Below are 10,235 nucleotides of genomic sequence, written 5' to 3'. Positions count from 1 at the left end.
AATGCTTTAATTGTGAAATAGAAACACGCGCAGTTCCGTTGTTGTGGTGTGTCACTGTGGCGGTTTTGACTCAGCTCTGCTCAGCTCACACCACTCTCCCTCCCCTTGTTCCCACTTTCAGTAACTCGGCACGCCCTCTAGTGGTGAAGTGGCGTCTGCGGCGAGCTCAGCTCAGCCTGTCAAACACAACTGTGTGATCTCCAGCATGAGAGAGAGAGAGTGTGTCCTTCAGGGTTAAAGCAGAGGAAGGTGAAGTCTCCTCCTTTGTTTGTAATACTCTTTAGAGTTCATAGCTGTTGTTTCTTTCTTTTGTTTTTTAATAACCTCCGAAAATAACCCTGGATAAAAAATTTAAAAAAATTCTTGGGCCATTAGTGAATCTACATGTTGTTCATTTTGCTATGTTATTTCCCTGATGCACACAGGACAAAATGGAAGCAGTTAAATGACAAAATATTATCAAATGAGTCCATTATATCAGGAGTAGGTCATTTCTGTAATAATCAGATAATTTCTAACTGATGAACAGAGTACTATGATCACAAGAGGGACTCAAAGCAGCTTTTAACATTTCATCAGAAAACAAATGGGATATGAACATTTGAGACTGTTGTACCAAGTATATTAAATACAGAGTAAACTTTGCACACACATGTAAATATATATCCTGAATCCACACATTTGCTATTGTTTATTATGTGCTCATCTTTTCCTTTTGTGATAAAAATCGAACCAAACTCTACAGCGTCAGAATATCACTTAAAGGTGCCATATGTAAGAATTTTTTTTAATGCAAATATTTAGGCTGTACTGTTGTTGTTGGTGAGTTCAGTTTGTTATATGAACATTATTCCTGAGTCTCTGTGACATATTAGGAGGATTTTATGGCCAGTTGCTTTAGATTTATTACATAATGCACCTTTAAGTTTTCCCAAGTTCCCGATCAACCTACTCTACCTAGAAGCAGGTGCGGGTGGTGAAAAAATGAAGCTCAGCTTCCTCTAAAATGTCTCAGTCAAATATGTACTGTGTTGTGTTACATTTCAGTACTAATCATGGCGCTTAGAATGCAATTTGAACGTGTGTCACGACTTCGTTCTAAATCAGCCGTTTATCAAGGATGACAGATCGTCTTACGTGATTTTCATATTCCCGTAGCAGCCTCTGCATTATAACCGCTTGAAGCTCAGCTTCAAATGTTCATTTTTTTTCACTGCGGCGAGCTCGACGGTGATTGGGACAAATGCGGCAAAATGGTCACTTCCACAGAAGCTCGGCTTCTCTGGGAGTCGGATCCAAACGTACGCAAACACAACCCTGTGACTTCACAGAAGGTAAGGTTGGACTTCTCACACAGGTAGGTAGGTAAATAAAAGAAAAAAAGTAAGGTAGGTAGATAAATAAAAGTGCTAAGTAGAACCATATGAGGTTCTTCAGCTTGTCCTCATAGGAGAACCCTTTTTGGCTCTGGGTAGAACCTTTTTATAAAGGTTCCACCAAGAACCCTTTTAAAGACCTTTATTCGGGAAAGGGGTTTTAAAGGGTTCTCTGGACAGAAGCGCAGCTAGTGAACAGGCAAGGCAGGCAACTGCTTGGGCCCCCCGAGCTGATAGGGGGCCCCCGACACTCGGAGCGACACTCGGAGCCTGAGGGCTGAAATGTGCAGTGACCAGCCGCATCCCCGTCCCCCTTAAACAACAATGGGCGATTTGCAATGACATCTCAGTAGGAAACCTCTCTAAAGGGGCCCCACCTCACTTTAACCTGTGTGAAGTTATCGTTCTGCAAGTTGGAAAATTAAGGGGAATATTTACAGTGTAATGCATATCTTTTTTACTAAGTTTATATAGTTTTTTTAAAAGCTATTTACAGTATTTTATTGTTATTTACATTTATATCTTCACATACTTTTTAATTACAAGGTTTTTTCATGTTATTTCATTCTTTTCAGAAAAAAAATTATATTTTGACTCTGATTGGAAGGGCCCCCCGGGAATTTTTGCTTAGGGCCCCTACAGACTAGAATCGCCTCTGCGTGTAGGTAGGTAGCGAGAAAAACAGTAAGGTAGGTAGGTATAGCCATCTAATTTTCTATTTTTATACATTGGAAATGCATACGTGTTGGGGGGCCCACTGACACGTTTTTGCCCCAGAGCTCCTATAGAAGACGAATACGGCCATGCTGATCACAACATGGTCTCACCAGCTCCTCCGCTTCTACATTATGAATCCCGACATCCACAGATATCATGAGACTTCCCGGTGTATGAACAGAAATAACATAAGCATAAAAACAGTATGTCAGTGCGAACAGATGGTTTTATTTATTGCCGGTTAAACCATCCCTGACACCCCACACACACACCACCCCCCCACACAAACACACACTTAGTACAGACCTGTACTGTTGCTCGAGCGATGACGCTTCAGTCTTAACGCTTTATTATCGCTCCGCTGTTTTTCCTGTCCGCCTCACATCTTATCCGATGTAACTCGCGTTTTTTTATTATTGTTATTTTTTTAAATCATTATTATTATTTATGTTGTAGCAATGACCTCCTCGTCGCGTGGACGTGGATTTTAATCGCCTTTATTGCCGCTTCCCCTTTTATTTATCCCCTCTCTCTTTTTATTATTATTATCATTATTATTATTATTATTATCATCATTATATTTTTTTCTGGATATAGATGAATTTGCCATCGCTTGTTTCCTCCGCCAGTGTGAACCCATGTCTGCGTGCATCCCGCCTCCCTGCGCTCTCAATAGATGGTGCAAGTCAAAATGTCCAAATCGCCTGTCGTAGACCCTCTGTCTGCCATGGAAACCGGCTCTCAGTCGCACTATTTCCAGGTAAAGATGTCCACACTTGTGTCATTTCATCAGTCACAGAGAGGAGTGAACCGCGGTCACTCAGCGTCTCCTCCGGCTCTTGTTGAATTCGAAACGTCGCGTTTTGGTACCGAGCTACTTTTTTTGTTGTCATTTATTGATATATATATATGTTTATTCTTATTTTTTATTAATACACATCCATCAAACATCCAACACATGGAACTGCAGATCGGTGTTTGATCAATGAGAGAAAAAAACGCCATTGGTGCGATGATACAGGGTTGCGTTCAGGGACACGGTGAAACAGAAAATCTGGGTGCATTTTTCTGCTTTTTTACATCAGGCCTTTTTTCTGTGCATCACTGTGTGTTGATGCTTTTATTTATTTAATGCAACACACACGCACACACACACAGGGCAGTAAACAGCAGCCACCTCACGCGACTGTTGTGTTTAAAAGGTGTGAGAGACAACTGTAACTCACCTGTAGCCTCAAAGCTTTTCACTGCAACATCCACGCTTTTGTGTGAGGTGGAGGAGGAGGAGGAGGAGGAGGAGGCCTCTGATCACTGACCAGCAGGTGCAGCTCCATTCATCTGTGATTACAGCGAAGTTACGGCTGGTGATGAACACAAATCCTGCTTGAATTCAAACAAATGTACTGTATTTTGTCAAATGTTGGGGTTTTATTTACCTGAGACAAGGAAGAAATTGGACTTAAGGGAAGAGCAATGGATTGAGGAGCCTTCCTTCCTATCTACCTCCTATCTACTTAAAGGTGCATTATGCAATAAATCTAAAGCAACTGGCAATAAAATCCTCCTAATATGTCACAGAGACTCAGGAATAATGTTCATATAAAACTGAACTCACCAACAACAACAGTACAGACAAAATATTTACATTAAAAAAAAATTATTTGCAGACTGCAAATCATGTTTTGGCATGTGGCGCCACCTACCACCGTCTACCAATCATCAATTCAAATTCAGAATAGAGAGGTCTTTTAGGTTTCGTTTTCTGGCGTAACTGGCAACCCGTGTATATACATACACAGCCTTTAACTTACTGTTATTATAATGTAGATTATACCTCATGCTCGGTCAAGAACCTACTGTAAATGTAGATGCAGATGTTTTATTGTATTTTACCTTCTCATCATTGTGTCTCTCTTTGATCACAGCTGCCCAGGAAGTTGCCTAAACGCAAGAGCCGCTTCAAACGCTCCGATGGAAGCACGTCGTCCGACACAACGTCCAGTTTCATCAAACGTCAGGTACAAATCTCTCTGAGACATTTCATTTCCCGTTGTTTTTTCCCCCCCCCTTATCCACCCCAGATATAATCTGCTATAAAAACAACACATTTATTCCACTGGAATCCAGTTCATGAAGGTTTCTAATCTGCATCTTCACCCACTGACGAGTCGCAGTTACTGTTTGGGGCAGTAGAGGGCAGCAAAATGCTTGAAAGTGGACTTTTGTGTTCCATGAAAATCCCAACACAGCCCACTTTTCTTTTTTTTCTTTTTTTTAATTAATGTTTTTAGGTCATGCTCGTGTCTCAGAAGACTCGGGAGGAAGTGTTATTTAAGACAATCTGTGTGAGCGGAATTGAAAACGGTGTATCATAATCAAAGTGGTTTGGATTTCACCTCAACGCGTTCGTTTCTGACGACGCGTTTCGACTCGTTTCGGTACAAACACAGAGGGGAGACTTTGACTCCTGTAAGCGGGGAAAAAATAAGTAAAAAAGGAGTTGAGAAGTTTGATGAAGCTCAGTCCAAAAACCAAACCACCAGATCCCTGAGGTTCAGGAGCCTCGATACATCGAAGAGGACAGAACGTTCCTCCTCCAAAGATCACGCGGCATCTCCTCGTTCTTCGCCCTCAGCTTTGATTTATTAATCGAGAGCTGAAAACATCAGGAAAAAGAACAGAATCGTTGAACTCCTACATAGAACTTTTCAAATATTTCAAAACAACAGAATTATTCCTCCATAATAAACCTCCTTAAACATGTTCACAACTCCCACTTTACAGCTATTATATTATGGGATCACAACTATTAGGCGAGACCGGCACGTTACTTCACTGCCGGGTGGTTTGAAAATCAATAAAGGGATCAATAAAGATTTATATTGCCTTTATAATAATAACAACAACAATACGTTGCACTTTATTTGCTGATTATACAAAGTAAGAGCATTTATCAGCTAAATATTGTGGAGTAAACAGTACAATGTTTGTGAATTGTAGGAGAAAAGAGGCAGAAAATGGAAATACTTGAGTTTATTTATTAGTTAATTTACTCGATGACCTTTTCCTTTTAAACTTTAAATGCAACTTTAATAATTATTGGATAGCGTTGTAGAAACTACTGTAGTAGCCTGGTATTCTTAGTAAGTGACCGCTAATCTAAAATGAATCAGGTCTGGCAAAAGCCTAAAATGACTAAAGATATTTCATTTACTACCAAACTATATTGTTATATTGTAGAACAGAACAGAAAAGAACAGAACGAAAAGAACAGAACAGAACATAAAGGAACATAAAAGAACATAAAAGAACAGAACGAAAAGAACATAATGAAAAGAACAGAACATAAAGGAACATAACAGAACATCAAAGAACAGAACGAAAAGAACATAAAAGAACAGAACAGAAAAGGCCCAGGTGGAAAGTTCCAATAACAAAAACAAATAAGGTCCTGGTCAACAAATGACAGAATCCTAACAAAATAATCATAAAATGCGTATAATTTTCTTTAAATATGAGTAAAATATAAGAATATAGTAGTATTTGGGAGGGTCTGCATGTTTAAATCCATGAAACTGCTTTTCTGGCCCGTTAATCACAAGTGAAAATACCTGAATACAGCAGTGTTCTAGCATCAGGGCAGAATGTGGACATGACTTATCCTGATCGGGGGCTATTTAATGACAACACTCGGCACGGCGTCAAAAATTCATGACGCTTTGATTTTTGAAGGCCCCCGTGGTGTTGGTGTGGTGTTTCCATGATGTTGTTGTTGTTGTTCTTTTTTAGCCTCATTTCAAGTCATTTCACGACCTCCTCACATGACACTGGTGTTTCCTGCAGACAGAGACAGAGAGAGAGCGGAGTTTCATTTTCACAAACACACGGCCAGATAGTTTCCTTTGCCTTTGATAGGGTGGGGTGTCTATGGAGGAGCAGTGGAGTATGACTCATTTCTGCAGCAGGATACAGGATGCTTACTGCTGCTGCTGCTGCTGCTGCTGCTGCTGCTGCTGCTGCTGCTGCTTCTGCTGCTGCTGCTTCTGCTTATGTGCTACCATCATCAGTGTGGATGTATGGCATGTGAATCTATACAAGTAGGACACGCGTGTGATCGAAACTGGGGGGGGGCACTTAACCCCCACGTCTGGTGCTGTGCTTCGTTGGATTGTCTTGAATGGATGGAGAATGTGTGGTTTAAATTGAAAATGAAAAATAAATGAAGTGACGCAAACAACCTGCGTTTGTTGTTGTTGTGGTTGTGGTTGTTGTTCGTGCGTGGAATGTGATGTGATGGTCTGAGGTGGGGTGAGAACAGAAGAAGAAGAAGCTGCCTGCTTCAGTGCAGGTCGTCCCTGGTTAGGGGACAGAACACAGAACAGCAGTGTCTGCATTTTACAGCATTACAAAGAGGGAGGGACCACTAGCAGCAGCAGCAGCAGCAGCAGCAGCAGCATCACATTCACCAAGTAAGTACAAATGACTCCCATCACAAGTCTGCGTGTCAGAAAACTCCCCTCACGCTCTTCCATCTCATGTTCTCTCTCTCTCCACCCTCTCCTTCCTTCACCTGTCCTTTACTCTCTGATTGACGCGTGACGTCTCCACACGTCTGTAAGTCTGCTGCGATTGATCCCTGTGTGTGTGTCGCGGCGGTCCTGCCCCAGTCAGTCTGGGACGTTTGAGCCATTTATTTATCGAATTGTGTGAAATGTGTGTGTGAGAGAGAGAGCGCCGTCCGTGCATGTGCTGACATTGAATTATGACCCGCGCAGTTAATCGAACACTTTTTGAAATTGGATATGTGGCGACTGGATTTTTCAAATCACTGGAGCGTGCAGTTTTTTTGCCCCCCCTCCAGGGAAAGGTGTTTCAGCCTCCTGAATAATATATTCTGCTGTTGTGCAGAATAAAGACCGAGAAATTTTAGGAAATTTTTTTTTAGCCTTCCCTGCATTTTTTTGTTTTGTTTTTGCATAACGTGAAAGTTGTCCATTTATACAATTTACACACTGACACAAAGTATGGTTTTTCCTAATGTCCAGGTATGTACAGTGTTGTTTTAAGGACATATTGGTCTAGACTGAAATGAAAATGAAATGAAAAGGGTACAATGGTCCATGGTTTGTGCTCCCTGTGTGTGGAATTTATTTGTTTACTCCTCCTCCATTAACCGGAGACTCTGACCTAATTGTAGGTGTGAATACGAGTGTGAATGTCTCTATAAACTGGCGTGGTGATATGTCCAAGGTGTCAACATGGGTGGATGGACAGATGGACAGATGGACAGATGGACAGATGGACAGATGGACAGATAGATGGATGGATGGATGATGCTTGGTTGGATTTGTAGTTGTTTGAGTTGCGTCGTCACCGTTTCGTTCTTTAAAGGTGCTTTATGTAATAAATCTAAAGCAACTGGCCATAAAATCCTCCTTATATGTCACAGCGACTCAGGAATAATGTTCATATAACAAACTGAACTCACCAACAACAACAGTACAGCCAAAATATTTGCATTAAAAAAAATATTTTGCAGACTGCAATGTTTATGTTTTGAAATCATATTTTGGCACGTGGCGCCACCTACTGCCGTCTACCAATCATTGCAGTCAGTAGAGTCTCAGCTACCGAGCAACCACGGGTTGCCAGTTACGTCAGAAAACGAAACCTTAAAGACCTCGGTATTTTGAATTTGAATGTAGTAACCGTTTTTAGCAACATTCTTACATATGGCACCTTTAACGCTCCCATAACCTCCGTCTGGAATTCTGAGTAATTACCAAAAACGCTGCTATCTGCAGAAGCGCCTCTGCCTCACATGTCGTCGAGATCCGTGGTTCTCAAACTATGGTACGTGCACCACCACCAGATTCAAATCTCATACAAATACTTTGTTACTGTACTTAAGTGCAACATTCTCATATCTGTACTTTACTTTTTATTTGTATTTCTAGCAACTTTTACTTTTACTCCGCTACATTTCCTCTAACTCTCTTTGTTACTCGTTACTACCAAATAAAATCATGAGAAGAAGAAGAACTGGTATTATGGTCTGTATTTATGTAGAGCTTTTCTAGTCTTGATGAACTGCTTTACACTACAGTTGTCATCCATTCACTCATTCACACTCTGCAACATGGGGTTAAGTGTCTTGCTCAAGGACACATATAAGACTAGCAGAGCCAGGAATTGAACCCACAACCTTCCAGTTGAAAGACAACTTGCCCTACCACTGAGCCTCCATGGCTCAATCCTTCTTCTAAACGTACATTTTATAGCAGAAAATGACTTTTGATACTTGAGTACAGTAAATGTCATATACTTTAAGACGTTTACTTGACTTCAACTTCTACCAAAGTTATTTTCTTTGTTGATACTTGTACTTTTACTCAAGTATCCCTCTAAGGTAGTTTATATAAGACTGGCTGTGGGTTGATACAAAAAATATATTGTTTTTTTCATAATAAAGATACTTGTAAGATGTACATTATAACATAAATTTTAAGAACTCATTTGTCAGTAGCTTGAATGCAATGAACATCAATCTATATTAACAAGTTACACACTACATCCAAAGTCAGCTCAAATCCATGCGTTAGCATTGTCACTGTGAGTGCGCTACAATAGCATGTGTCACTGCTGTGACTCAGATGCCAATATGCTTTGTGTTTGTCAGATGGTCAGACATCTTCCACAGCCCTGTTCCTCGTCCAACACTGGTTTGTTTTCTCAAAGCAACAGTGTTTTTCTTCACATAATAGTTGACCGCACAGTTGTGTGAAAGTGAGAAAAAAAAGAGAAACTGACCTTCTGTTGTTTGCTTTTGATGTGCAAAATGAAGAATGGCTTCCAGGTCTGTCTCGTCTTTGTTTTTTTTATGGCATTTTTCTTTTATTGGACCTGATCAGAGAAGACATGGTTATTTGGATCAGTTATAAACAGGATGAATGGCACTTGTGAATTATTGTCTAAAAGCAAATTATAACCCTGCATTACTGGCATCAGAAACTTAATTTAAATCACAGTTTACAATAATACATTTGACTCTTTAGCCTCCTATGACTCAAGCTCCTGTTTGGTTTGCATATGTTATTTTTTGTTACTATTTCTCCATAACCTATTAGTATTTCCTGCCCACATTTACCTATTTTGTGGGAACAAAGTATTTCGTGCCCACTTTTTACACATTTCTTGTAACAAATTAGTATTTCGTGCTCACGCTTTACCTATTTCGTGGAAACAAATAAGTATTTTGTGCCCACTTTTTACACATTTCTTGGAAGAAATTAGTATTTTCTGTTCCCGCTTTACCTATTTCGTGGGAACAAATTAGTATTTCCTGCCCACATTTACCTATTTTGTGGGAACAAAGTATTTCGTGCCTACTTTTTACACATTTCTTGTAACAAATTAGTATTCCGTGCTCACGCTTTATCTATTTCGTGGAAACAAATTAGTATTTCGTGCCCACGCTTTACGTATTTTGTGGGAACAAATCAGTACTTCGTGCCCACGTTTTACGTATTTTGTGGGAACAAATCAGTATTTCGTGCCCACGTTTTACGTATTTTGTGGGAACAAATTAGTATTTCGTGCCCACGCTTTACCTATTTTGGGAACAACTTAGTATTTCCTGCCGACGTTTTACCTATTTTGTGGGAAGAAATCCGTATTTCGTGCCCACACTTTACCGCTTTACCTATTTCGTTGGAACAAATCAATTTCATGCCCACGCTTTACCTATTTCCTGCCCACGTTTTACCTATTGTGGGAACAAATTAATATTTCATGCCCACTTTTTACACATTTCTTGGAACAAATTAGTATTTTGTGTTCACGCTTTACCTATTTCGTGGGAACAAATTAGTATTTCCTGCCCAAATTTACCTATTTTGTGGGAACAAAGTATTTCCTGGCCACGTTTTACATATTTTGAGGGAAAACATTTTTATTTCATGGCCACTTTTTACCTATTTTGAGGGAACAAATTGGTATTTTGTGCCCGTGTTTAACCTATTTTGTGGGAACAAATTAGTATTTCATGCCCACGCAATTTCAGTAAAAATAATTGCACTCAAATATTTCAGTCCTACTGTTGGACCACTTGGTCCTCTGGAGGACTAGACTTGTTGGATGACA

At 40.1% G+C, this 10,235-nt stretch overlaps 1 protein-coding gene across 1 annotated transcript in view; it reads left to right on the top strand.

Moving 5' to 3' along the window:
* Nucleotides 1-2,769: 2,769 nt before the first annotated feature.
* Nucleotides 2,770-10,235, top strand: part of LOC310931939 (voltage-dependent L-type calcium channel subunit beta-3-like) — a gene marked incomplete at both ends in the record, with an annotated part of 23,884 nt that continues 16,418 nt past the window's right edge. The window contains 2 exons of the mRNA XM_083895185.1: nucleotides 2,770-2,853; nucleotides 4,019-4,111. Coding sequence (XP_083751311.1) covers nucleotides 2,770-2,853; nucleotides 4,019-4,111 — 177 coding nt within the window. The remainder of the gene's footprint in view (nucleotides 2,854-4,018; nucleotides 4,112-10,235) is intronic.

This window comes from Microchirus variegatus, assembly GCF_963457635.1.
Source record: "Microchirus variegatus genome assembly, chromosome: 9".
NCBI lineage: Eukaryota > Metazoa > Chordata > Actinopteri > Pleuronectiformes > Soleidae > Microchirus > Microchirus variegatus.
This window is presented reverse-complemented; position numbering and strand designations above follow the sequence as displayed.